The sequence below is a fragment of the Harpia harpyja genome, chromosome 23, assembly GCF_026419915.1.
Source record: "Harpia harpyja isolate bHarHar1 chromosome 23, bHarHar1 primary haplotype, whole genome shotgun sequence".
Taxonomy (NCBI): Eukaryota; Metazoa; Chordata; class Aves; order Accipitriformes; family Accipitridae; genus Harpia; species Harpia harpyja.
The window spans coordinates 2,033,874-2,058,188 of record NC_068962.1 but is presented as its reverse complement, the minus strand read 5'-3'; the positions used below and the strand labels follow the sequence as shown (position 1 = coordinate 2,058,188).

Sequence of the window (24,315 nt, the reverse complement as noted above, 5' to 3'; positions counted from 1 at the left end):
TAGACCAGGTTGCTCAAAGCCCCATCCAACCTGACCTTGAACACTCCCAGGGATGGGGCAGCCACAACTTCTCTGGGCAACCTGGTCCAGTGTCCCACCACCCTCACTGCAAAAAATGTCTTCCTTATGTCCACTCTAAACCTACCCTCTTTCAGTTTAAAACCATTACCTCTTGTCCTGTCACTACAGGCCTTGGTAAAAAGTCTCTCTCCGCCTTTCTCATAAGCCCCCTTTATATATTGAACAGCTGCAATAAGGTCTCCCTGCAGCCTTCTGTTCTCCAGGTTGAACAATCCCAACTCTCTCAGCCTGTCCTCATAAGAGAGGTGCTCCATCCCTCTGATAGTTTTTGTGGCCCTCCTCTGGACCTGCTCCAACATCCCCCAGTCTGTACTGATATTGGGGATTGCCCCGACCCACATGCAGGACCTTGCACTTGGCCTTGTTGAACTTCATGAGGTTCGCATGGGCCCACTCCTCCAGCCTGTAAAAGTACCTCTGGATGGCATCCCTTCCCTCTAGAGAATCAGCTGCACCACTCAGCTTGGTGTCATCCACAGACTTGCTGAGGGTGCACTCCATCCCACTATCTATGTCACTGATGAAGATATTAAACAGTATTGGTCCCAGTACAGACCCCTGAAGGACAGCACTCATTACTGGTTTCCATTAGGACATTTAGCTGTTGACTGCAACTCTTTGGACGCAACCATCCAGCCAATTCCTTATCCATCTAATAGTCCATCAGTCAAACCCGTATCTCTCCAAGCCTGCTAATTCAGGGATTCAGCATGAGAAAGTGGCTTTCTCATACACAGCAAACAAGTGCCAGATGCTTTGAACCACCAGAAATTAAAATTTGTCACAAGTATGATCACATTTTTGTGTAAATTAAAACAGGACTGATGATACAATCTTTCCACTTCTTCAGTAGTTTTTCAGGTTGTATTACTACATATCCTTTTTTTTCTTCATTTAAACACATGCCAATATTCACAGAACAGTTAAAATTACACCATTAAAATCTTGGGGGGGGGGTTCCTTTCCTCACTATTCTTTTCATTATTCAGGTTAAGTTGTTAGTGATTGGCACAGAAAGACACGTATAGATCTTTAGTTAATTTCCTTGAGCGTGTATTTAAGTTGTATAGAATTATTTTTCTGATCTTTGCAAGCAAAGATTATGCTTGGCTTGTTCCAACTTATGCAACTGTGATGTCTTCATATTTGCTCATGAAGCAGTGTCAGGATTGACACATGCTAGCACTCTACTCTTCCTGTGGGCTTGCATATCTATAAATGTCAGCTAAGCAGCACTGTTCAAATAAGTAATTAGCACTGCATTGACCACCACCTTATTGGTGCAAGTGTGATTGCCCTGTAACTCCTGGTGTGTCTTAAAAATACAAAAACTGGCAAAAAGCAAGCAGGTAACTTGAAAAGCTTTCCGATTGTATATTCATTCTTGCTTTGAATTCCCCAAAAAGTCCACTTCAAAACTGTGAAAAGGACACATTTTTATTTCTGGTGCATTTGGCACACGCTCGCTGTACATTTAAAAGCTGTGGTCTCATACTGACTACCGCAGTGGGCTGGCTACAGCAAACTGCACCAACAATAATTTCAGGGACTGCTTTAGTTTAACATTCCCCAAGGCAGTAATTTGCTACTTCTCAGTTTGCAGACACCCAGGTTTTTTCCAGCAGTGGTAGTGCAAACCCTTGTGCAGTAAATGACAGCTCCTGACAGCTTGTTTTGTCACCTTTCACAGACCCTTGAGAATTAGTCAGACTCCCAGAATCCATGCACCAGAGGATGAAAACTGCCGCTGTAGATAATTGGGGCATGTTTACATTTTGAACCCATTGTGGGTTTCTCCAGCAGGCGGGCAAACGACTGCTCTTTGCACTGCTACCCTGCAGTGAAGGGTCGCTCGTCTCTTGGCATGGCGCTGATGCCAAGTGATTGCTCTGGGTGCTCAACAATGAACACAGAGACCCAAGGGGCAGGTAGCCCAGCATCCGCTCCCCACCTCATTGCTTTGGAGCGGAAAGAGCTTTGTTGCTCCCACTCCCAGCCACCCGTGCACTGTGGTAACCTCATCAACCCTTCAGAGAAAACAGTTGTTACACTAAGCTGAAGAATCGTGATGGCTACGAGGACCGCAGAACAGCTTTGAGGTTTACTTGCCGTTTGTATAATGAAGAGGATCGTTCCACAGAGTCGCAGGTATTTATTAAATCGAAGCTCTAAATACTGCAAAAGAGAATAAAACCCAAATGTTTATAACGAAACTTGGTACTATTGATAGGACTGGAGTGAAGCAATGAGAAATACAGGAAGGGCATAGTGTCATTTTTACATTTTACATGAATGGCCAAAGCTCTTAGTCACCTTGATTGATATCTCCTTCAACTTGAGTTGCTATTTTTTTACAAACCTCACCACTGGGTAATAACACGCCAGCAAGTGAAGTAGACATAAGCTAGTCAGTATACGATGAAGTCTGCAGAATGGAAACTGGTGCTACCCAGCTGCCCCAAGGCACTCAATAGACAAGGAGCTGTTCACCGTGACCTGGCAAAGACCAGCACATATTATCACAGAATCATTGAATATCCTGAGTTGAAAGGGACCCACGAGGATCATCGAGTCCAACTCCTGAATCTGCACAGGGCAACCTAAAAGTTCACAGTGACATACCAGCAAACAACAGAACCCACTTGCATTGTGAAATCAGAGAGAAAAACATTACGGCTATTCCTAAGCCTTAGTCAATTTGGAAACTCTGGCATTAAGTGTGGTTCCATCTGAAATGCTGCGAGAGAGGACAGAAGGTTTTCAGTGGTCAGTGGCACCCTCCATGGTATCCTCACCTGCACTGCCCAAAGCAGCTTGCCATATTCTACAGGTAAGCGGAAATCTAGCCTTTTGCAAAACAGGAACCCTCACTTTTCTATCTAGCCTGGGACAGCACAACCTCGGTATGAATTTGTCATGCTGTAGGGCAGGTTTCTTTCCACCATCTGTCCTAACAACCCTCTAGGGTGTGTGGCTGTACAAAAGGGATCTCCTTTGCCTGCCGATCTGTTCAATCGACACAGACAAACGCTGAAGTACCTCAAAGTGCTTACTCGTGAATTGAACATTTAAAACGTGATCTGTGAGCATGTCCATGCAGGGAATCAGTGCTGACCCCCGGACATACACAAAAAGTTGTTTAATCTCTGAACTCTGTCCACAAATAGAAGATATATCTTTTATAGGTGCTTTACTCTGATTTAACCCCAAGATTATCAGTGAGTTTCCAGTCATAATTATAAGTCTTTATTTAAAAGAGCCCTATTTTAAATATCATCATAACTGACAGTCCAAAGATTAGTAGTTTAAAACACACTGGAAGCCACCAGTGATTTCTGTTGGTGAATTCTTATCTAAATCTACCAACAGAAGCCTTGTTTTCGGCCTCCAGCGCTGCAACGCCCCTGTTCAGTGTAATAAAATGCTAAAGACCAAAGTAGCTGGCCAAGGACTTTCACCTGCACCGATGCCCCCTTTCCCAATGTCCTCTGTGAAAAGAACAATTTGCCTCCAAATCTGCAGCTACGAACTACCTCCATGCAGGAAGATAAACAGGTTGCACAGACCTTCTCAGTCAGAAGAAAGTCCTGACAAGGTGCTTCCTCACCCCAAAACAGTCAGACTTGACCTGCGATTGTCCCACCACCCCAGGTGTCTCTGTGCTGCTAGCTATAGCTTTAACTTACACGCTGAGCTGAAGTCCAGCCCAGCCACTTTTTGGTGGAACTCTTGCAGACACAGAGCACTTGCTGACCTCCCTGTATAAGCATAATGGAGAAGACATTCAGCAGTGTGAACAGCCTCAGGTGGAAAGGGTGTCTCCCCCAAATCTCTAGGAACAGCACAAATATATACTCTGCTTGAGGGGGACATTCATGGCTGCACCTAAGCATAGAAACCTATCTGGAGGGAGGGTGATGTAAGAACTCTGGGTCCTATGTTAGATGCTCTTGCACTCTGCTCTTGGCATATTAATTACACATCATTAACCACATGTCACCATCCAAGCTGCACGAGGATTAATCCACCTGCTGAACTGAGTATCTGGAGTGAGGAAACAAATCTGGGCATGGTGCACAGCTCCTGAGCCAAGACAGCAGGGTTGAGCATCTCTTCTCTGCGAAGGCAGTGTGGGCAGACTTGGGGACAGAGCAGGTTGCAGCCTGCTCTTGGCATTGTGGAGATATGGAGCAGCACAGAGTGCAGGGGGATTTGGGGGAAGAGGCTGAGGGGAGACACGTAGAAAGCAGGCATGAGAAGCCCCCCAGCTCCCTGAAGGCTGTGGAAAGGCTCCTTCCCCTCCACCTTACCTCGTAGGTGCTGGTGATGCCCAACTTGTAGAAGACGGGCAGGAAGATCTCGGCGCTGCACAGCACCACCAGGCCATAGGTGATGGCGAAGATGCAGAAGATGGCACCGTAGCGGTAGATCTCGGCAGGGGTGCCCAGCACGGTGACCGCTGACATGAAGCTGGCGGTGAGGGAGAGCGCGACGGGGAGGGCGGTCATGCTGCGGCCCCCCATGAGGAAGTCCTTCGACGTCTTCTGGCCCCCTCCCGTGAAGGCGTAGTAGACCCCGATGACGGCCGAGACCAGCAGCATGGCCGCAAAGACCACATAGTCCCAGACGGTGAAGCTCCCCATGCTAGCGGAGGGACTCGCCCTTGGAGCCGAGGATCTGCCCCAAAATCAGAGGGGCAGCTGCTGTCCCCGCAGGGCCGGCACGGGGCGGGGGGGGGTGGTGGGCTGGTGCAGGAGGACGGGACCCCGCGGGTGTTCCGCGGTACCGTGCGCCCCGCCGGGGCAGATTCGGTGCGGAGCAGTGCGGAGCGGTGCGGTGCGCCCCGCCGGGGCAGCTTCAGTGCAGCGCGGTACCGTGCGCCCCGCCGGGGCCGGTGCGGAGCGGTGCGGAGGGGTGCGGAGCAGTGCGGTGCGCCCCGCCGGGACAGATTCGGTGCGGTGCGGTGCGCCCCGCCGGGGCAGGTGCGGAGCGGAGCGGAGCGGAGCGGAGCGGTGCGCCCCGCGGAGGTCTCCGGGGCGCGGGCTGCGGCGGCAGCGGCAGTGCGAGTGGCGGAGCCGGGCCGGCGGGCGGGCCTTATACGGTGCCGGTGCCCGCTCCTCCCCGCGGCGGTGAGCGCCCCCGCGGAGCGGGAAGGGGGCGGCGATCCCCCGCGGCGCGGCCCCGGCCCGGCCAGCCCGGGCTAATGCCGCCCGCCCCGTCCCGGCCCTGCGGGCAAGCCCGGAGCGGGTTACGGCGCAAACGTGGGTCGCGGTGCGGGGTTTTGGGAGGGAGGACAGTTCCCCAGGACGGTATTTCCTACCCTGCTTCATTAGCCACCATCGCCCCTAACGAAGAAGAGGAAACCATGGTTTCCTATATACATTTCTACGGGCTGAGCGGTCTGGAAGATAACTCGCTGAATCAGATCTCGCAGCAGATTTGCCAAGGCGACCTGCTGAGCACCACAGTTCTGAGATAGGGGAGCCCCACCACCTGCGCTGCGCTCGCGGAAGTTTTGCTAACGCTCTTCGACTAATCGCAGGGCCAAGAGTCAAAGTGCACAGGAATATCACAGATGAAGCTTCACGTATCTTACCCCCGGGGGACTGCATCAAAAACACCTATGGGATGCCAAGGCCACAGATGTCAAACGGCGGAGATGTGCCTCTTTCCATAGCTAGCAGCGCATCCGGGACTAGCACAGCAAATACTCCATTTGGCCACTTTGCCATATATTAGCAACCCGAGATGGGGGATTAAGGATGCCAAAGGTGACTAAGGTGGGCCTGACAGCAGCACACCTTGCAGCAGGGCTCAGTAGCTTCACACGGCGGCTTTCCGACTTGAACTATGCATTGGCAGAGTGCTGTGCTGGAGGTGATTTCCTGGCACATCAGCACCAGTTTGAGGATAAAAATTCCTTCATGGCAGGTCGATGAGTCTCTTTCCCGCCCAGCCTCTCCTGGCTCTTAGCCACAAGTGGATTTGCTGGAAGCAGTCTTTGCTGCAAGTGTTCTGTGTTTAGCACGAGGCGCTCTGACCTGTTTGCATCTGACAGGTTTGAGACAGTTTTCAGCAGCCTTCCCTATCTTAGACAGAAATGATTGACTGGACACCCAACAGCCAAACCCAGCTCACAGAGCGCTTTTATCTCCACGGGACCTCTGGATTTGGCTGGCCATTTGTAGGTATTTCTGAGTGCATGCTGGAAGGTGGGGGCGCAGGTGGAAGTCCAGTCTGGCAGGGTTATAAACTGACCTGTGAAATCATGCCTGCGTTGGTCTGGCCTCTAGATGCACACCTGGGAGTGCGAGTGTCCCTGAACATACAGAAGCTGGCCACTGTGGTGCAAGTGGCATGTCCTAATCTCACCACAGCAGGTTAGGACGTCAGTCTCTCTTGCCCAATTACTCTTTAATTACTTATACAATGCGTAACAGCTTCCAGATGTCCTGCTGAGGAAGAGCAAGAAAGAAACCTATGCTGTACCCCTACCAATTAGGCTATTGAGCTATTGATTATCTGAGGTTGTTGCCCTAATTTGCTGGCGGCTTTTGACCACATGAAAGATGAGAAACCCTCCCAGCAAAGCTTCAATCAAAATCAGCACCTTCCCACACAGTGCAATGAACTGGTGTTGTCCAGCAAAAACACGTGTTATCAAAAAGATCACTCGCTTTGTCACAGGAAGGACATAAGCAGCCTCCTGCCCAGACCCACAGCTTGTGCTGCTCAGCGCTCCATGCTCAGTGTCACTTGTTTGCACTCTTTCAGGTATTAGGTTGCTCAAACTATTCAAACAATAACATGCATTTAAAGTATTAACTATATGGGATTAATGCAGTTTTGATTCTGCTTCTTTATCATCTTTGACATAATGTAAACACAGTATTGGATGTAAACACATGTATTGGAAAACAAATCATGACTCTCAACTGAAATACAACAAGCTATGAGGAAATGCATGTCACTGTGGTTTCAGGTGGCATCTTTGATTCATTTCACAGGAGAGTTAGCAAATTGTCTTTCAAACATCAGCATGAACAATACAGCAAGAAAGGCTGGATCCTCCCATTCAGGTCTTTCCGTCTTAGGAAGCAGCAGCGAATCTGTATGATGCCCATGTCCTAAATCACAGTAAGTGGACCTGGAGAACAAGGCTAAATGTTTTTCTTCTGGATTTTTCAGACACAAAATCAAATTAGCTCCATGGAACATGGGGGGCTTGTACTGTGTAACAGAGACAGAACTGTGGGTGATTGCTTTTTCTCATTGCTGCAATAGATATTTAAATGTCTTCCAAACTCAGAGAGCATATTTCATTTTTTCTTGTAGCATCTTGTCCCATTTCTGTTGGGTCTTATGTGGTCCCTCATCTCACTGCTCTGTGACTCTATTCTTGTGAGATCCACTGGCATCAGTGGGATTTGATGTTTAATAGCAGGAAGTGTAAGATTCACATTTCTCCAGCACCCTCAAGTTAAAAAGGCCGTAAATCTGCCTAAACAAACCCCAGACTGCCCTATGGGGTCCAAACAGTTCCTTTCTCGTGCTGGTATTGGGCTCATCTCCATTACTGGACACCTCTGTGAGGTGTTACTGGAAGTGTCTGTATTGCTTGGAAGGACAGTCCCTGCCCACTCCTTTTCATGTGGATGGGCCACAGCATTGGGGACCAGTGGGATGGGTTTCCTTCTATAGATGAGATAAATATATCAAGCCCTGCACTTGGAGAGATGCTGCCCACCTCTCGGAACTAAGTTGTGGGAACACACTTTGAGGGGTGTCCTGCTTGTAGGCAAATGTGGGCATGGGCAAAAGCAACTGGAAGTGAGGTGGGAGAGCACTGGAGGCCCAGTGAATGCTGTTTGGCAGTGCTGCAAGACCCTTTGCAATTTGCCCTGGCAGACTGGGAGCTCTCCAACTTCCAGTGATTCCTTGCTTGAGTGTGCAGATTCAGACTGTGTGGGGTTCAGCTGTACCTACACCAGCTGAGCTGAGTTTGCAGATAAAGAGCTGTTCGTGTTCAATTGCACTCCTGTGTAATGCCAGGACTGGGTTCGGAAGTCTGAGTTCTGTTCTTTTCTGCTTATGCAGGGATCAGTTTAGAAACCTTGCCAGAGAATGGCTGCTCATTGGTAAAACCAAACAACAAAACCATTTCGAAACAAAATCTGCAAAAACTAATTTTTGGCCTTTTTGTACTCAGTTTGGCCTTTTCTGGGACAGGCTACACTGGGAACAGTGTTATGACTTGTCATTTTGAAAAACCCTGTTTATTTTTGTTTGGACGATTTGCTTCGGAAATTAGGGGCACAGGATCATGCTCTGTGTGTTTACATACATGTATGCATGTGGAAGGTGTTTTCCCTCTATCCAATAACCATTGAACACCGTGACCAAATTTACAGAGGGGTAGAGGCCTCAGAGATATTAAGGCACTACCGGTTTCATGAAAGTAGATGGGCAAAAAGGAGGGATCCCATAAATGTTCTTGTTGAAAGGAAGACTGCAGCAGGAGCCGAACCTCTATTAGATAACAGTGAAACCGCATGAAAGACAGACCTTAAAACCAGCCAGCTGCAGGCACAGCTTCTCATCTTCTTAAATACACAAGCCAACCAACACTAAGACACAGAACTATGGGGATCCAGGTTCCATTTACTCCTCTGTTCATGGAGCTACCTGTTAAATTTCCTTTTGCTCATCGTTATTATTAGGAATAATATATCAAAATTAATCATTGAATCCTAATTAGACAGTTTGATTTTTCTCACAATGCAATGCTTCAAGTCAAAATGCACTTCTTTTACTTCTGGAAAATTTTGTTTCCAGCAAAATTAATAAAACTGCAACTGCTTCCTGCACAGCACTTATCACCTTGGAAAGCCTGCTCGGATTTTGGTGTAATGGAAGTTCATTGCTGATAGTGTTTTATATTTCTGAAGATCAGTTAGTGTTTGGCTCCACGCTCTCTCCTGCTTGCTGTGCTTGTCCACCCACTGCTGTTCTGAATTGCTGGGCTTAGTACAGCTAGTTACCTCACCACCATCATCATTGACTTTGCTTCTCCTGGTTTAATGCTACCTTAGAGAAATCTTCCACAGTGTTATTTAGTGATGTTCTTAGCTGTCTATTTAATTTTTTTTTTTTTTGTCAGCTCTTCTTCTATTAATAGTGTTTGGACATGACAGAATGACCCTGCAAGGATATTCAGAAGAGCAGTATCATCATCAATATTCCTTGTGAAATTTGGATCAGTTCTTCAGAAATAGTCATGTGGCACCTGCATTCCGAGCTCTGGGATTTTCTTGTACAGAGATGGCCTGCAATTGTCACCTCTTTATTTCCAAGAATATCAATAGAGTACATTTCCAAGCATACTTTTAGAAACTTCTTTCCAGCTGGTTGGATTTGCAGTGCCCAAAGCACAGACTGCTATGTGCAGCCCCACTTGCACAGACTGTGAGCTGTTTGTGGGCAATAGCAAGGATGTGATCCAAACTGCAAGTGTCTTATGCCTTAAAACACCACCATAAACAGAACAAGTTAAATATTTCAAGAAGCGTAGTTCCCTAATTCTATGTCCGTAGCATTTCCAATCCTCATCCTATCCGAGTCCTAAATTTGAAGGGGTGTAGGTTTGCAAAAGGTCTTTGCTTCAGACCCTAATCATGGGAAGTCTTGCAGGGTAACAACTTGTTTGCTTGAAGTGCTTGTCATCTCATGCTTAGCTTGTTTGGCACACAAAGAGAGAAGGAATGACTTCCAAAGAGAGACATCAATAGGGGGAAAAGAGCCAGAGAGATGTGTAAAAGTCCCAGAAATAAATCATGTTTATATTGACATTTTGAATTAAGCCTCCTTGGTTGTTTGTTTTTTCTATTTTTTGCACTCCACAGAAATTTGAACGAATGCAATTTGCAAGCAAAACAATTTAAATGTGAGTGCTTAATGGTTTTGAGAAGGAAACTTCAGGTTGTGTAACCCCCTAATACCAACACACCTTTTAAAATCAATAGTCAGTGCCTTAGGATTGAAGGAAGTACTTAAGTTAGCCTTGAATACTGAGAGTTTAAATCTGAATGATTTGGAGCCTATTATGTACTTGCTGGCGAATTCTACTCTTTCATTTAAAAGAACAAATTTCAAAATTTATTTATGGACTGCCTATGCAGTGAGATGTAGTATGCATAATTATTTGCTGAAGAGAACAATTAGTATGGGAATAAAATTGTGGTACAGATTTTACTTCTTTAACTCAAAAGGATAAATAAGTTACATGCTTGAACTTTATTCCCACGGCTTTGGGATCTTTTGTTTATTTAAGGTGTTCAATTTTGCATCAACAGAATTACAATTCAACTAGTTTGCTTACTTGCAGTTAATGTATGAGAAAGGGCTGTCAAATGTTCACCAGAATGATCAACGAAAAATTGATTTTTTTTTCTGAGTAGATCTTTTCTGAATTTCCTTATTTTATTTCTGTTGTTTTCCCTTTTTCCACCACCTGCTATCCAAACTATCTCTGCTGACATGTTCTAGTTGGTGTTATTTTGAGATGTGTTTGCTTTAGGTGTACAGTGTAGGTACCTTGGTTATGCAGCTTGGCTCCCTACGCTTCCTCTCTAACTGAAAGAGAGAGACAAGCTCTTCAGAAAGAAACTTTGCTGCTTTGATATGCTTGCTCCCTGGAGGAGCCTGTCTCTTTCCATTTTCTACAGAGGAAGCCTCTGGAAATGAGCCTGCTAACTTTGGCACTTAAAAATACTCTGAAAAATGTTCCCTGCCACTGCCCCAGTGCCCTAACTAGCTCTTCTTTTTGATTATTTTTATTTATTCTTTCATTCATACTCTGGAGTGTCTATCACCAGTTCTGACATCTCCCTTGCTATCTGCCTCCCATCCTTCTTTGTAATTCTTCCTGCTAAATCTCTTGTGCTCCCTCAGTCCTTTCATCCCCCTGTCTCCTTATATTAAGAAATTTTCTCTTTCTCCTCCCTCTCACATTTCTTCTGCCAGAATACTTTCTTTTTTGGACCCCCAGTCCCAAGAGGCATTTTCCCCAAAATTGCTGTTTGTTATTCAGTTCGTTCTTCAATTTTTTGGGTGTCTCTATTAACTGACTGCCTTGCCTCTCTTTGAAACCCCTTTTTGATCCTCTTCAGTCCCTCTTTTTCTCTCTGTCAAGGCTGCCCACGCTGGAGATCACACGGACGCATACATTGCTTAGAAATGTTTGAAGGCAGTTATGCATATTTGCACCAGCTCTATATGTTTGACTGGTTTGCTTGTCAGACATCCTCAAAGCGACATTCATTACCAAATGAAGATAAGACAGGAGGTTTTCCCTCAGGTCCAACTGTCTGCAGCCTTTGGCTTTGGTTTGGTTTGTTTCTTCAGTTTTCCTCTATAACATGGGACTCATTGCACCTATTTCTGATGTTATCTGGACATTTCAAATAGCAAACCCCTGGTTTTTTGGAGAGTGGAAACACTGCCAGTATCCTTGGTCTCTCCCAGTATGCTGCTGGGACACACCATAGTTTTTGTGGCTTCTTGGACTGCAGTCTCATGGTTGTTGCAGGATGCTGGGGAACGGTAGGTGATCTGTGGTGGGTGAGAGACAGTGAGCATGCATTATGTGGATTTTCATGCCCAACTCCACGGGAAGGGGACTTTACCAATCCAGGCACACTGGGACTTTTACAGTGAATGTCTTTTATTATTGTAGTGTATTGGTATCCAGTGTTAGCATGCATTCTAATAGGTTATTGAGGGTTTTTTTCTCTCAATATTGTATAAGTTCTTCCACTTTTCTAAGCTACCCACAAACATTTCATCAAGCAGTACACACCAAAATTAGACTGCTTCATAACAGTCTCAGCTTGAGGGTACGTATCAGTTTAAATCATTTTTCCCTAAAGGGCTCTTCAGTGCTGAGATTATTAGACCTTTTCTTGAGAGTTTCAGCTTTTGTACACTATGCCTCTTGGATCTATGAGGCCAGGAATTGTTAACCGAGGTACTGTCTCTATTGGAACCTCTCTATTGGAACAGCTCAAGCTTCAAATAAGAAAGAAAAAATTACAAATTAATTAGACAAAACCTCAAATCTAGGATGCTAAATGTTGGATCTATCTTGTATGAATGAGATGGATCCAGAGATAGAAAGAATAGTATCAGTTGGTTAGTATGTTACCTTCTATTCAATGGCAGCAGGAACATCCCATTCCTTTCAGTAACAAAATGCTGAGCCTGGCCTTATTTGCCCCTGAACGTCATGTACAACTGACTTTGCAAGTTTGAAAGCAGAAACTATTTGAGAAAGGAAATATCCTTGCCCCCATCTTTTTATGATTTCATGTTTTCTAGTCACAATTAGCTTCTCACCATCACTGTGAGAAATTGCTGTCTTGGGTTATTGATTTAGTATTTCCTCAGCAGCCTTTTACAGACCAAGGGAGCAATAAAGACAGAGCAAAAGAGGACAAAAAAGAGAAAGAAAATCATATATGGGAGATGGCAATGATTTCGAATGAAGCATTCCCTTGTATGCACCTGTTTCTAAGAGGTTTTTACCATTTTCCATCTCCCCTTTTTTGGAAGGTTTAACTTTACCTTAAAACGTAGAGTTGTGATCCCTCAGCCCAAATTTGTTGTCTTACACTGTCATTTCAGGCTTCCAAACAAACAAGAGGGATTTGGGGTAGGGTGGAAGGAGGGATTTGGGAGCATAGCTTCAGATTAATTGCTAAAGGCTTTATACTTTGTTCCTGGACATTCCAAACAGCCAGGTTTCAGGACAGTTTTCAGAAATCTGAGTTAGACTGTAATCAGATGTTTAGCAGTCCCAGAAAGCTGACAGCCAGCCTGTCAAATCCAGATGCCCCTCCTTCTAGCGGTGAGGGTGAAATGCGGGAGAGAATTCGCATCCCTTTTGGGGTACGAGACTCCATCTTCCCTGTTCATTTTCCTTTCCGCACCTCCTGCTGCCTCTGTTGCTGTCGCTTTCAACAAGGCTGAAGCCAGTTCTGCTGCTGCGGCTGTGGCAGAGCAGTGGGATGAAGAACAGCAGCAGTGGTCACCACTGCAAACCCCTCCTGTCCCAGGGCCATCTGTATAAATGCTGTCTGTGCAGAAATCAGACCCTTTTCCTTTCCAACACAAACTAAACTGTAAAACTTTCTTTCCCACCTCAAAAACCCCCGAGGTGTGACTTCCTACTGGGCAGAAACCTTGGAATAGTACTAGTTGGCATGAACCAAAATTGTGCCAGGGATTGTGTTGATGATTAACTGGTGTGCATGATCCCTGTGCTCTGGCACTACTCAGTTTAATTCTAGAGATGGAGCTAGTGCAGCCCGCCTGTTCCAGCTCTGTGGCAGAACCCTGACACTGCAGCAGGACCCTGACTTGCAATAGAGGAGCCACTGGCCTAGATGTCTCAAGGGGTTGAATCAGGTTGTCAGTGCTCCTTTCTGTGAGTGAAGTCCCTAAGTTCAGGATATTTCAGGCATGAACATTCACCCACCCAACCAAATAGCTGCAGAAATCTGGGATCTATATTCCAGCTCCTTGTCCAAAATGCTTTCTGATCTGACTCAGCTAGCATTGACCTGGAGTTGCATTATTTGCAGAACCTCTGTACTTCAGGTATATTAGAAAAAACATAGCCAAACAGTTCCACCAGTTTGCAGAACAGGATTCCAGTATCTTGTATGCTTTGTTTTTGAAAATGGAAGTGCTCTTGACAACAGGCTACATAATCTTGTGGGTTTTTTTCCTGCAAGGCAAGGCAAAATGCCAGCTAGAAGCTGAGGAGGAAACTGGCAGTGAAAATATGTCATTGTGTTTCAAAGGGCTCTCCTTACTTTCCAGACAAATTAAAAAAAAAAAAAAAAATCTTTTCGCTTCAGTTGAAAAAGTACACCAAAGACCTCATGCACTTGTATAACCTGCCTTCAAACTCATGCCAGCTTTCCCCTCGACGAGGATTTCGAAGAGCTCCTGTGATGGAGCAGGGTTCCAGCCAGCTGCACCCAGCCCATGCACCCCAATTTGTTCTATGGGATGACTCAAGACAGGCAAAGAGAAAGGCTTCTGGGTTCACAACCAAGGCAGGTAACTTTCACCACTTCAAGACACCAGTTGGTTATTTAGCGTCTTTAATATTGATTGAGGAACCCACCTTTGGGCATCCAAGCTTGGAAGTTGTTTGGCTAAATTCACGGGTGTTTCTGTTAAATCTATTTGCCTGTTATATTTCATTTTGAAAAGCAAGATCTTCTCACAATGAAATTCTCTATGCAAACTCCCTTCCTGGCACATCTCCACCATGCCCATATGAATATAGTAGAAAAATGAAAATTTGATCTTACACCTGTGTACCTACGCAATCTACAATATCCTGTGGTTAAAAATAGGCTGTCCTGGCTTGTACCAGATATAGCATGTCCTTTAGGTTAGAAACTCAGTGTCATGCGGGCTTCAGGAGCATGTGTTGTGCTTGTGATTAATACACATAAAAATACGATGGAAGTAGGGCAACTCCACAATAACTTGAATACTGTGTATTTATGTAGTTATTGAGCCATGTCATGAGGGGCATTCACAGGCTCAGTTGCAGATACGCACATATAATGGGGTCATCTAGACTCTCTGAGACTACCAATTCTGAGGCATGATTCATTTTATTCTAACACAGATGTTTCGAGTACAATAATGTGCCTAGATCTGCAGTGAATAAAAAAGGAGCCTGAAGTGACTGCTCAGAGGCAAACATGTGCATTGTGAATATTGCAGGTTATGTGAGATGAATTCTGCCCTGTGACTCCATCCTGAGTTAAATATTGAGGTATTTTACCCAAATTACTAAATTGACAGTGCTTATTTAAAAACAAACAAACAAACAAAACCCCACCCCAAACCAAACAAAAAAACCCCAACTGTAAACTGTAACATTGACTCAAGGTAAGACACATTTCCAGAGGACAAGCCTGCTTTGCTTCTACATAGAGTGGCTCTGGCTCTTGCCGAGTCCAGCAAATAGATTTTGGACAGCAGGACTAAAAAGCCCAGGAATGGAGAAAACATAAGAATCTTAGCCCTGCCCCAGAATAGCTGATGGATTACTGTCAGGGACTGGTGGTTGTAGCCCACAGCGAGTGTTTGAAGAAGTAAGATCTGCATAGGTGACTACTCTGATAGACGTGCATGTGCTGTTTTACAAAGGTTTCCTTTACGTGCCTCTACAGGTGTTACTACCACTAAGCCATCACTCTTCAGAAGGCCATCTGCTTGCCATTAGCATGGATTTCTGAAGGAGACTTGCTTACAAGCTGGGCCCACCAGATAATCACAGGGTGTTGGAGCTGGGACCTGCCCAGAGATGGAAGAGCCGCACCTCTTCCTGGTAAAGTAAAAGAGTAAGGCCTGAGGCTTGAGGGATTGCAGTCAGAGAGGAGTATATGTAGAAAGGATATTGTTAACATAGCTGTAACTCATACAGAAGTAGGGAAGAGACTTTCTGGGTCACTGAACATTCCCAGCTGAAGTGCCAGACCTACTGTTGTGGCCATACTGGTATCGATACCTGAGCTACTACCCTGAGGCTCACTCAGATGTATCTCCAAGTGCTGTATTCAGTGCTGGCTGAAACGCAGTTCATCAGTAGTTCTTGTGGGCAGAAGCTCTCATGCAACATCAGTAGCTGCACGTCCAGCCTGTCTCACTCTTCTGAGAAGTTGCCAGTGTACAAACATAAAGAAGCATTTGTAACCTTTTAAAAACTCTCATGTCTTTTATTTTTGGTGGTGACTCCTCTTCTGCACGAGGCAGAGCACGCCTGAGCTCTTCTCCCCATTGCTGTCCATGAATGTTAGATTTTGCTCATTCCCTTGAATGATTTTGGAGCATGTGCATCCCAGGGAGTTCCACAACTCTGCAAGATGCTATTCATAATGGGAAAAAGATCTTGTGGACAGTTCTTCACCACTTCACAATATGTAGGAGACATATTAGGTGAACTTACTAACCATGTCTCAAGACATCTTCGTGCTCTTAAACAGTTGCATATTGGTGTCTAAGCTCTTTTGTGGACCTAGACCTCTCCACATGCTTTTAGCTGTACTTTCTCATGGAGATACTTGGGCTTGGAAACACTCAAGCCAACCTTTCCAAACTCAAGTGCCTAAATTAGGCATTCTATTCCAACGCAATGCAAATATCAGAAGTCCTTCCTATTCCAGCAGCAGAAGAGCAAGCTTTAAAGCTAACAGCTGCCTCTGCAGTGCTCTTGACTTCACAGGTGCTGGAGCGAGCACGCTCCCCTGCCTGGCCAGATGGCTATCGTGTTAATGGCTTATTGCCTGCCCCTGGGCAGCTTTTCTGGATGCACCTGGCAGTGTTTAACCTGTTGGGTCTGTTCAAACCTGTGGGTCCCTACGTGCTCCTAATAGCGAACTTCAGCCATGCTCAAATCCAACCTTGCCTCTTGCTGTCCGAATAACCTACGAGCCTGGTTTCTGAGAGTGGCCTTGAGCCGCCTGTAAGCAGGACAGGCAGACTAGGGAAGGACAAACTCCCAAGCCTGGTAAGCTGCAACCCACAATGGTTCTGGGCTTCGGTACCGCACCTGCCCAAACCAACGCTTCATCCAGCTTCCATTCACCCCCCGTGTCCTCCGCCTCTCACAACCGCGGCCGCAGGCAGGAGCTCCCGCGGGCCCCGGTACCGCTGTTTGCTCTTGTGTGAGGATTTCGTTCGCCTGTGCCTGGGGTGAGCCCTTTCTCTCAGGTCCGGGCAAAGGTCTGCACTAGACCGGGGGCTGTGGTGGCTGGGCGGTGGCCGCGCTGAGAGCTGCGCTCTCCCACACAACGTTTTCTCCCCGGTACCGATTTCTCGCCCTCAGGCACGGCTGGGGACTTCCCCCCGCTACCGGGGTGCCCCAGCCCCCCGCGGAGACGAGCCGCTCTGCCCAGAGCCCTCAAGGAACGGCGGCGCGCCGCCAACCTAAGATGGCGGCAGGGGCGCGCCCCAGCCTCCCACAGCGCCTGCCGCCGGGTCCCGCTCGGCAGGGACCGCCCGCCCGCCGGCCCCTTCCGCCGGCGGAGCCGCCTCCTCCTCCCGGCAGCCCGCGGCCGGCATGGCGGTGCCCGGTGCTTAGGGCCGCACGCGTGGCTATCGGTGCGGGGCTGCCCTCCTCCCTTCCCGCCCCGCCGCCATGAAGAGCAAGTCCTCAGCCCACAAGTCGGGGAACACGCACCGGGTGAGCGGACCGCGCCGCGTCTCGTCTCGGGGGCCGCCGGGGTCGTTAGTTTTTCGTCGTCGGTGTTTGGTTTACTGGTAGCGCCCGGCTCCCGCCGGAGGTGTGGGGGGAGCCGCGCCGGGTCTCCGCAGCGCTGTGAGGGGGTGGCGGCCGAGCCACCCGCCCTGAAGTGTGCGGCTTCTGCCCCTCACCCCGGCCCTCGGCGACGGCTCCGTGAGCCCAGGCGCCGTCCGTGTACACCCGCCGCTGCCTCGGTGTAGGAAACTGACGTGATTTAACAAAAAAAATAATAATCCCGCGGCGGTGGTAACCTAGGCGTTTTCACCACCGCGGTGTGGAGGGCTGCGAGCCTTGGTTGTGCAGAGCGAGGCGGGAGAGGGTCGGTCCTGCTCCTCAGCCTTTTAAGCTTTTTTTTTTTTTTTTTTTTGCCTTAAAATTCTGGTAGGAGTGTTTACAGATTGACGGGTACTATCTGGCAGCCCGTCGTTACAAGTGGGGTTTCTGTTGGCGGCGTGTGTGCTATTGAGAGGGACTTAGAAGGGCCGTTCTCAGAATTGAGCACGAAACCTATACGTCCTTTTGTTTTACAGTTTCTTACTTTTTCGGAGCGCTTAAGCAATGTTAATATCGATATTATCCATCGGATTGACAGAACTGGAAGCTACGCTGAGGTGAGAACAGCAATTGCGGTCATTTTCTGAAATCACATCACAAGCAGATATGCTCCATGAGCGATTCACTTTAAGAAATTTATTCAGGAGGAAATTGGAAAGAAGTTCCTGCAAGAGTTGCTTTTCCTGGAGCCTCATTTCATGCTTTGTTCCCCTTTACTTTTTGACCTGCTTTGCAGTATTGCCATGCTGAGAGTGCCACCCTGATGGCTTCCATGTGGCTGGTGGGCCTCTGGGTGTTTCTGAGCATGGAAGATGCTGCTGTGGCAGTCAGCAGTCCTAGGACCGGACCTGCAAAGACTTACGGGTGCAGAGTAGTTGCAGTACTTGCAGCATGTGTCTAAAGCGTGGGCATGTGTCTTTATAGATCATAAAGATGGGTCATTTATATGTGTCCTATAGATCATCATTGTGATTATAGTGCTTTGCAGGTTATTACCTCCCGGCCTGCTGGATTGTTCTTCTGAACTTCCCACTCAATAGCTGTGAGGATGCCAAAAGAAATCCCAAAGCATTTGTGCTGGGTGCTAGATTATCAAGGCCAGTCAACAGAGGTCTAAAAAGCGATTATCTAAACAAGTTCTGTCACCAGAAAAAGTTTTCAGATGTGTTTTGAATATGGGAAGAGAAGTCTTATTTTCAGGAAAATTCCATAGCATCTTTTGAAAGGAAGTCATCAAGATTTCTTGAAATATTCTTAAAATGTTTAAGGCACTTGATAGTTTTCTTCATTTGAATCTCTTCTCTTTGCAGGCTACATTCATTGGGGTTGGTAGCTATTATTTTATCTTTGTTTTGATAGGAGGTTGAAACCTACTTTTTCGAAGGACTGCGGAAATGGAGGGAACTGAACCTCACTCAGCATTTTGGTATGTCATTTTTATTCATGTTTCCTGCTTTCCTTAAACTGTTAAAATGCGTTTCTTCTGCATCCAGAGCCCAATGGGAGATTTTCTATTGACTGGTTTTTGGACTGGGCTCTGTAGACCTATTATTCTTCAACATCCTACATGTTTACCAGGAACTGGAGTAGTTTTCAGGGTTTCTCTTTTATGCTTTGAACAGTGCAATTCTACAATGAAGTGGTCAACAAATGCCAGTCCTTCAACCAGCTGGTCTATTACCAGAATGCCATTGTGCAGAGCTTGAAGACACATTTGCAAGTCGAAGGAAGTCTTGCTTATCAACCCCTATTAGAGTAAGTATATAGTGACAAAATATAGTCAGGAGCCTTGACGGTATTGCAAGTAAGCATGAGTCCTGTCGTGAGTGTTCTTTTTCTTTATTGTACCTGAGGAAAATATAGCAATGAGATGCCCAAAGTGGTCATATTTCCCTGATAGAGCTTTACAGTTCTAAGGCTTCAAAAAAACCCAACTAAGACAAGGCAAGCAAATTAGGCTGAGTGCTTACTGAGTATCAGAATATTAATGTGCTTTGTTTGATGTTAACCATTTATGTCTTGTGTAGTTATCTGCTTGATTTTTAAAAATCTTAAGATTCTTGCCATCCACAGCTGCCTAATAGGTGATATTGAAATAAAAGTGAGAAGTAAAGGTGACGCTGTCTTTCTTTCCAAGGAGACTGTGCTGAATTATGCAACGTTTAACTAGGTTTTTATTGGTTTGGTTTTGAAATGCACTAACACTGATGTATTTTCTGAAACACAGTCTAGTGGTGCAGCTGGCTCGAGATCTTCAGGCTGATTTCTATCCTCACTTCCATGACTTTTTCCTGGCCATCACCAAGTTACTGGATACACAGGACACAGAGCTGCTGGAATGGGCTTTTACCTCTCTTTCCTATCTGTACAAATACTTGTGGAGATTGATGGTGAAGGACATACACAACATATACAGGTAAAGGCCGTGTTTAATGTCTGTCTTGATCAGCAGTTATTAGATGCTATGGAAACGTAAATGCCACACGAATATGTGGCTTAATGCTTCAGTATGCTTATTAGCACACTTATGTGGGTTGGGCTGCAGATTTGGGCCTTTCGTCCCCTTTTCTCCTGTGGGGAAGGAAGAGGAAGCATCCACCTCAGCTGGGTAAACAAAGCTCAGAAAAACACTGGATTGTCAGAGCCGTCTTGGAAACGTGTGACCAAGTCTAAATTCAACACAGGTCTCTTGAGTACCTGTCAAGTACCTCAGTCATAGTTGTATCATTTCTCTTTCCCAGCTGCAGGCACCTAGACTTATGACATTGAAGGGATTTCTTTTGAGTCTTTAGTTGTTCCTTTCCCAGTATTTTCCCCTTTATATTTTTCCCTTCTTCCTGTCTGTTTAGTGAGAGAGCAGTTGAGGTATGAACAGTTTTGTATGCTTTGAAACTAGCCAAGTTGGAGAGAGTTACCAAATGCATAGGAGCCACTTCTGGCCTGGGGAGTCCCCGAGCTGCAGGTGGTTGAAGGCTGATTTTGTATATGCTTGCCCGGTTTTTAAACTTTTCCCAGGCGTCTGCTTCTGACTGCTGCTGTAGGCTGAATACTGGGCTGGATGGACCTGTGGCCTGTCCCAGTATGACTGCTTGTTCAATCTTACATTACTGTGGTAGCAGGGCTCTTCTTTTTGTCATAGCCAGTAGGTCCATGTTGCTTCCTTCTAGTTTCAATTTGGAACAGATTGGAACAAAAGAGGGGTTACAGATTTCCTCCCCAAGCCAGCAAAAGCTGTCAAGCCTATTGAAAAAACAGCTGCTTGGCTGTGAATCTGAGGCACCACTCACTCAGCACTGAACATGTGCTAAATCACCTGCAGCTGTTACTGATACTTATCAGAGAACTGCAAATATTTATCACCCCTGTAAATTGTATCTTTAGAAACTTTTAAGTGCACAGGAGAGCCTGTTGGCTCAACTGAAATACAAATCTGGCTTATCAAATCAACTTTGGTTTCATCTACTGCTGCTGAGTATATATATTGAAAATCTCGATGCTGCAGTTGAATCTGTGTGGATCCAGAGATTTTAGAGGTATTTCTGAATGCGGCTTAATTTGCCTGGCATTGTCATTTGACCTTCTTTGCGAAACTGTGTTCTTCTCCAGAGGGAGAGTGGGAAGGAATAGAGTTGAGGAAGGTATTTGCCCTCTCTAGGAGGACAGATTCGTAGTGTTTGTAAAAGGTGGCAATGTAAACTGAAAACGTAAGTTTTAAAACCAATTGGTGGTAATTCTTGCATTGCTTTTAAGGCAGTGGATTATTTTGTGTCTTTGTAGCCTGTACAGCACCTTGCTGGCTCATCACAAACTTCACATCAGAAACTTTGCTGCCGAAAGTTTTGTCTTTCTAATGAGAAAGGTAAGGGACATGTTTGTACTTCAACGCTATCTCCATTCTGTGGTGGCACTTGGATTTAATGTGTAATATTAGGTTTTCTCCAAAGAAGGGTTAACAAGGCCTGAACTGGCATTCAGCATGTCCTGAGTGTCATTTTTAGTGACTATTTTACTGAGAAGGTCATGCATTTCGTATCAGCAGTGACAAATAGAGGCCTTAGCACTCTCTGTTTTCAGAGCATTTAAACCAAATGTCTGTGGTTCATTTATCTAAAATGACTAGAAATGGTAAGGTAATCTTGCAAAAGGGAGGCTTTAATTTGTAAATGCACATTTGCTCACTGGTGTTTTCACTAATCCTTTTAAGGCCTTTGTAGAACTGAAATTCTTGTGACAACCCTTTTTGCATTCCTGAGAATCACAGTATATAATGTTCCCAGGCAGATCAGTCAAGATCAGACAGCAACCTTTCACGGAGTAGGGAAAAGGAATGGTAGTTGTTGGTTTTTATTTAGTCATAATATAGAAAAGCCAGGATTCCTGAGACTGGCTAGCAAATTTGAGTATCCTCATTTTTGTCCTAAGTTGAGAGATCTTAATAAAGCATATTTGTTTGATTGGTTGTTTTCAGAGACTGCTGAACTTCAAGTCAAATTCTCAGAAATGAAGAGTTTTAAAATCTTGGGCCAGAAGTCCTTGCAAGGTGGTTATAGTTTTGAATGACTGAATTCTGTGTTCAGCTGATACACGTCTCTTTCCACACCAGTGCAACGACCTTTGTGTTTCAGTTGGGACTGCTTTAATGGTGCATTTATGCACATGTTTAACTCTAAAATCATAAGAATAATCAAACCCATGTATTTCAGCTGCAGTGACCTCGGTAGACCTGTGTACGTCTCGGGGCTGGGGACGCTGTAGTGACTGAATAGCTCATCATTTTTCTCCTTTCAATTTCCTTCTGTGGTTGCAGAAATAATGAGTTTGAACTGTTGTGGGAAGGCAGGACTAGGAGAGTAAAGTGGTGCTATGGAGCTGTTTAATTGCCTCTATCCATCTGGCAGCTCTGAATAGAAGATAACTTTTTTTTTTTCTCCTTATGTTTTATAGGTTTCTGATAAAAACGCAATCTTCAATTTAATGCTTCGTGACCTGGGGGAGCACCCCGAGAAGGTGGAAGGTGTAGGACAGCTACTTTTTGAGATGTGCAAGGGTGTTCGAAACATGTTCCACTCTTGTGCAGAGACGGTAAAGACAAGAAAAGATTGCTGGTTTAAATGTTGCTGTAATGGAGCCTTAGGCAGTGCTCAGTGAAGCTACTGAGTGTTGTCTTCTTCACCTCAGTGGATCCTTGGTGATAAGTGTGCTGTTCATTACTTAATATGATCTGAAAGCCGCCTTCTAAGAATTTCTTTGAGATAGGAAGGTTGTTTTTAGTAATTCCTATGCAGTATTCCTATATATTAAAATCGTACTGCTTGCTGATATTTCAGATTTTAAGTTACAGCCTTTTTTTTTTTTCTTGCGTGTAGTCATTCTAGAAAGAATTGAGATCACTGGAGTATTTTAGCAGTATATTGCACTAACTAATTTTAGGATTGCTAGGTTTATTTTCTAAGAATAAGGACATGATGTGCTCTTTTCCTGTGCAGGCTATGAAGTTAATTCTGTTAAAGCTGGGGCCTGTTACTGAAGAAGAAATTGAACTACCGTGGGTAACTGTAGGAGAAGCCTTTGAGCAGATGATCAGATCAGCTGTACTCCATATTCATAAGGAGCATTTTGACATTGTCTTCAAGTGCCTGGAGGTACACTGATTTTTTCTTTTTTTTTTTTTTTTTTAAATTCATGAGAGAGTGAAAAACACTCTGCATTTATCAAGAAAAGTATTTGTGTCTTATTGGACCAGAATTGGTATTTTTTCTGCTTTGGAAACTTTAAGTACAGTGTCATGTGCATGGGAAAAATCCCACCCTTCTTTTGGAAGTTCACAGTGACCCTGGTGGCTGTGCTCTGCTGTGAGAAGGGAACTGCTGTGTGCGAGACTTGGAGCTTAGTCCCATGTCTGGGCAAGGAGGTTTTGTAGGATCTGCCTTTGCAGAGACAGACATCACAGACCACTTGCTGGAGTGGGAATGCTAGGGCTTGCTTTATATTGCTGAACTAAGTATACTGGTGGTTCCAAAACCTCTTAGTGACAGTAAAGGGGAGGCTTTTTGCCCTGCAGCTCTCTTTACAGCAAAGACCTGAGCTGAACCTGGAGAGGCGAGTTTAAGCCTCAGAGCCAAGTACTGGAAATCACAGTTTTCAGTCTGGGTGTTCCCATGTTGCTGCTTGGGGGTTTGAGGGAGCATGGCTGAGTGCCATGGGCAGGGTGATGTACAATGGTGAACAAGGGCCTGGCAAATGTTTTTTACTTACCTGGTCAACATTTAGATGTTTTTACTAGCAATTGGGATTTGCTAAGGGGAATTGAAACCTCTTGCAACTGACAGCTGTGTCAGTTGTGCTCCTCAGAGGGGTGAAATGGGAAACTGGAGGAAATAGTACACCTGAGCTTTAGGGAGTCCCTCCAGCATGGGTAAATAGTCCTAGTTTTTCATTCTTGGAACATCCTCCCTGTGACTATCCATAGTTTTCCAGAAAAGCCCATCCTGTTCCTTCTACCTCAACCAGTGTGATAGCAGTTATTGCCTAACTGTCATTAGCTGGTTTGCCACTGGATGTTTTGTATTCCTGGGAGCTGAGTCACTCAACATCTGTAGTTGTGATGAAATCTTGGAAATTGGTGATGTAATTCCCTTTATTTTTAATAAGGCTTGGTTTTTTTTACCCTGGGAACCAGTGGGTGCGTGGGGGTATCTTGCTCAGAGGGAAATAATCAGATAGTCTAGGATAGCTCTCTAAACTGGGTTCAGTTTATAGGATCAAGGGTGGGAGTTTATAGTCTCTGGACAGAAAGGGACAGTAATGGGAGTGATCCAGAGCAGCTCCATTGTCTGTATAATGTAGATGAT

The 24,315-nt window shown here is 45.6% G+C and overlaps 2 protein-coding genes across 2 annotated transcripts in view; one reads left to right on the top strand and one right to left on the bottom strand.

Annotated features, from left to right (window-relative positions):
- SLC5A8 (solute carrier family 5 member 8) overlaps window positions 1-4,767 on the bottom strand; it is a 29,242-nt gene extending 24,475 nt beyond the window's left edge. The window contains exons 1-2 of the mRNA XM_052774482.1: window positions 4,392-4,767; window positions 2,191-2,256 (exon numbers count right to left, since the gene is read on the bottom strand). Of these exons, the coding sequence (XP_052630442.1) occupies window positions 2,191-2,256; window positions 4,392-4,724 (399 nt within the window). The 5' untranslated portion in view covers window positions 4,725-4,767. The remainder of the gene's footprint in view (window positions 1-2,190; window positions 2,257-4,391) is intronic.
- Window positions 4,768-17,214: 12,447 nt separating this feature from the next.
- The window catches only part of UTP20 (UTP20 small subunit processome component), a 64,640-nt gene continuing 57,539 nt past the window's right edge, over window positions 17,215-24,315 (top strand). The window contains exons 1-8 of the mRNA XM_052774316.1: window positions 17,215-17,350; window positions 17,941-18,021; window positions 18,824-18,890; window positions 19,087-19,219; window positions 19,692-19,880; window positions 21,242-21,323; window positions 22,409-22,546; window positions 22,951-23,106. Coding sequence (XP_052630276.1) covers window positions 17,306-17,350; window positions 17,941-18,021; window positions 18,824-18,890; window positions 19,087-19,219; window positions 19,692-19,880; window positions 21,242-21,323; window positions 22,409-22,546; window positions 22,951-23,106 — 891 coding nt within the window. The 5' untranslated portion in view covers window positions 17,215-17,305. The remainder of the gene's footprint in view (window positions 17,351-17,940; window positions 18,022-18,823; window positions 18,891-19,086; window positions 19,220-19,691; window positions 19,881-21,241; window positions 21,324-22,408; window positions 22,547-22,950; window positions 23,107-24,315) is intronic.